Source organism: Athene cunicularia, assembly GCF_003259725.1.
Source record: "Athene cunicularia isolate RWA chromosome 11 unlocalized genomic scaffold, athCun1 chr11_part1, whole genome shotgun sequence".
Taxonomy (NCBI): Eukaryota; Metazoa; Chordata; class Aves; order Strigiformes; family Strigidae; genus Athene; species Athene cunicularia.
The window spans coordinates 19207548-19210373 of NW_020799113.1; the positions used below are offsets into that span (position 1 = coordinate 19207548).

Consider the following 2826-nt stretch of genomic DNA (forward strand, 5'->3'; position numbering starts at 1 on the left):
CAAGCTTGGCAGGGGGCTTTCAGATCTCTCTGGTGCCAGGAGAGGGGCTCTGCCCCGGCACATCTCCAGAGGGCGGTCACGGTGCCACAGCACCCGAAGGCTGTCACTCGTGGGGACCCCAGCGACAGCCATGGGTTGGGTGGGTGGCTGCGGGCTCTGCTGCAGCCCGGGATGGGGAGTGGGGACGCCGGGAAGGGGTCACCCCTGCAAGCTGGCAGTGCGCAGCAGAGCCAGTGGCTCTCAGGCAGGAGTTTATTGAGGACGTGGGGCAGGTGGGAGCAGCGGCACAGGACCCGCTGCCAGGAGGCCGGGTCGGTGTCTCACCAGGGCACGACCTTCCCTTCCCAGTCCAGGAAGGTGCCAGTGTCCTTCTCAGAGAGGGAGGAGAGCACCTTCAGCATCCCTCCCACGCTGGCGTCCACCGTCACGGGGGGCTGCGGGCAGAGGGGGAGAGGCAGCTTGAACCCAAGGTCTGGCTAAGGGCTGCCCTGGAGCAGCCAGGACCAGGGGAAGGAGCTGCTCGAGGGCAAGGGGAAAGCCACCAGCTCCGGGCAGAGGGGCCGAGCAGGGAGCTGAGGGGACGGGGGCACCAGGCACCCAGGGCCAGGGCAGGGGGAGCTGCCCAGGCAGGGATGGGGCAGGCAGGGAGGTCGTGGTCAGGGCTCAGGGCAGCAGCTCCCTCCCGTGGAAGATCAGCACAGGGGCTCTGAGGGACCCACCATGATGAAACTCCTACCGTGTGTCCGGCGGAGGCTCCCATGTCGGTTTGCACCCAGCCAGGGTGGAGAGCAACGCAGAGGACGCCGTGCTGCCGGTAGCCCAGGGACTGGCACTTGGTCAGCATGTTCAGAGCAGCCTGTGAGGAGACAGGGCAGGGACGGCGGTGGGAGGGGAAGGGTGGCTGCAAGAGGACATGTGCAGACCCCACAGATGGGGAAGGGCAGGGGAAGAAAATCTGTCCCCAGCAAGGCGCGGCAGTACCTTGCTGCAGCGGTACGAGATGACTTGCAACTGATCCCAACCAAAGGAAGAAGTGATGGATCCCCCATGGCTGGACATGTTAATGATGGCTGCCTTGCTGCAGCTCAGCACTGAGCCCTGGCTCCCCTGGGCAGCCTTCTTCAGCAAGGGCAGGAACGCCTGTGAGGAGAAAGACAACACAGGGGCACACATGGAAATGGCACAGCAGGGAGGACCAGCTCCTTCCACCATGGGCAACACTGACACCAGCACTAGAGCATCCTCCCTCCTCTTCCCACTGCCTCAGCACACCAGGCTCCAGCTCCTGAGCTCAGCCTGTGGCTCCACAAGTTTCTCATTGAGCGAGACTCCATCAGGCACCAGAGCGGAGCCAGGACGCCCTCACACCAGCCCTTCATGCCTCCCTGGAACAGCCAAGCTCAGGTGAGGGTCTCACCTGGCCCAACAGCAGGGGCCCAACCGTGTTGGTGGTGTAAACCTGGGTCATGTCCTCCAGTGTCTCAGTATCAAGTGAGTTCAACTTGACAATTCCGGCGTTGTTGATAAGGAGGTTCAGTCCTGAGTCCCCCAGGTGCTCCCCAACTCTGGCTGCAGCTGCCTTGATGCTGGAGGGGTCAGAGACTTCTGCAGAGCCAACACAGGGCAGGTCAGTGTCCCTGCGGTGTCTTGCGGTCCTCTGCCCCCCCCCCCCCCCCCAGACACATGCTCTCATGGCTCGAGGCAGGCAGGAGGGATGGCAGTGCCCAGTGTCCCCACAGGCACCTAGCCCGTCACCACGGCTCCATCCCCAGGGTGGGCACTTGCCAGAGGAACCAGGGCGAGGGACCCTCACCTCGGGGCACCTACCGAGTGGGATGATGACCAGGTTGGGGTGCTTGGAGGCCAAATTCTGTAACTCCTGCAAGAGAGGGGACCAGGTGGGCATGGCGAGGCAGGAGGGGCTGCACAGAAGCTCAGCCTTTCTCAGGTAAAGCCCGTGTTGCTCCGGCTCCATCCCTGCACCGCCTCACACCCAGCACCCTGCTCCGGCTGCCCTGCTCCCATGGGATGGGGCTCTGTGCCTCCTGCACACACCATGTGCCACTGTCCCCTCCGCACATCTCACACATGGCTGGTCCCACAGCCGTCCCAGCCCGGCTGCCCTGTGCCGTGGGTGCCCGGCTGCAGCTTGAGCCCTTTGCAGACCCCCACCCAGCTCCAACTTCTGCCCTGGCACTGAGTGCTCCCGTCTCCCAGCACCACCCACTGCATCCCAGCCCAGCCTCACCTGCGCTCGCTGTCCCTTGGGGTCCCGACAAGCTGCAAAAACCCACCCAGGTGGGTTTAGCATCTCCAGAAAATGCCGGACAAGCCCCAGGCCGATTCCCCGGTTGGCCCCAGTCACCAGAACGGAGCAGACCTGAAGCCCTGCCATGCTGCTCCGTTCGCTGCTGCACTGTCTCACCCTGATTCTGCAGATGCCTTTTCCTACTCAGTTATCTTGCATTTTCCCACGAGGGTTTGCATCAGCCTGCAGCTCTGGGAAATTCTCTGCCTGCACCCCAGTCTGTTGGCTGTGGTCCATACCTTTCTCAGCAGCCAAGGAATGATGCATAGAAGCCGAGTGTCCTGCCCAGGCAAGAAATGCCCTAAGCTGGATGTCTGAAGAGATGCTCTTTGTACCTTCCCTGCTTCACCAAACTTGAGCCACTCGGTTTTCAGGGCCAGTGCTACCCCTGTTCCTGCACCAAGATGCTCCCTCCCACTGCCACCCTCCTTCTTGGGACACCAGGCTCTGTCCCTCCCCTTGCCTGAGGTCAGGCAGGCAAGGGTGAACTCACTGACCCCACACAGTGCAGTTTGTTG

At 62.8% G+C, this 2826-nt stretch overlaps 1 protein-coding gene across 1 annotated transcript; it reads right to left on the reverse strand.

Moving 5' to 3' along the window:
- Positions 1 to 245: 245 nt before the first annotated feature.
- On the reverse strand, positions 246 to 2395 carry LOC113484521 (C-factor-like). The gene is made up of 6 exons (XM_026856938.1): positions 2249 to 2395; positions 1828 to 1879; positions 1418 to 1605; positions 982 to 1140; positions 737 to 856; positions 246 to 434 (listed from the first exon to the last, which is right to left on the reverse strand). The coding sequence occupies exons 1-6, from the start codon at positions 2393 to 2395 to the stop codon at positions 321 to 323; spliced, it is 780 nt and encodes a 259-aa protein (XP_026712739.1). The 3' UTR covers positions 246 to 320.
- Positions 2396 to 2826: the final 431 nt, after the last annotated feature.

Bases quoted from the DNA above. Each gene is read 5' to 3' on its own strand.
- LOC113484521 (XM_026856938.1), bottom strand. From the start codon at position 2,395: ATGGCAGGGCTTCAGGTCTGCTCCGTTCTGGTGACTGGGGCCAACCGG. The intron at 1,606-1,827 runs GTAGGTGCCCCG...TTGGCTCTGCAG, and splicing joins CCTGGTCATCATCCCACTCG to AAGTCTCTGACCCCTCCAGC. The intron at 1,141-1,417 runs GTGAGACCCTCA...TTCTCCTCACAG, and splicing joins GGCCCCTGCTGTTGGGCCAG to GCGTTCCTGCCCTTGCTGAA.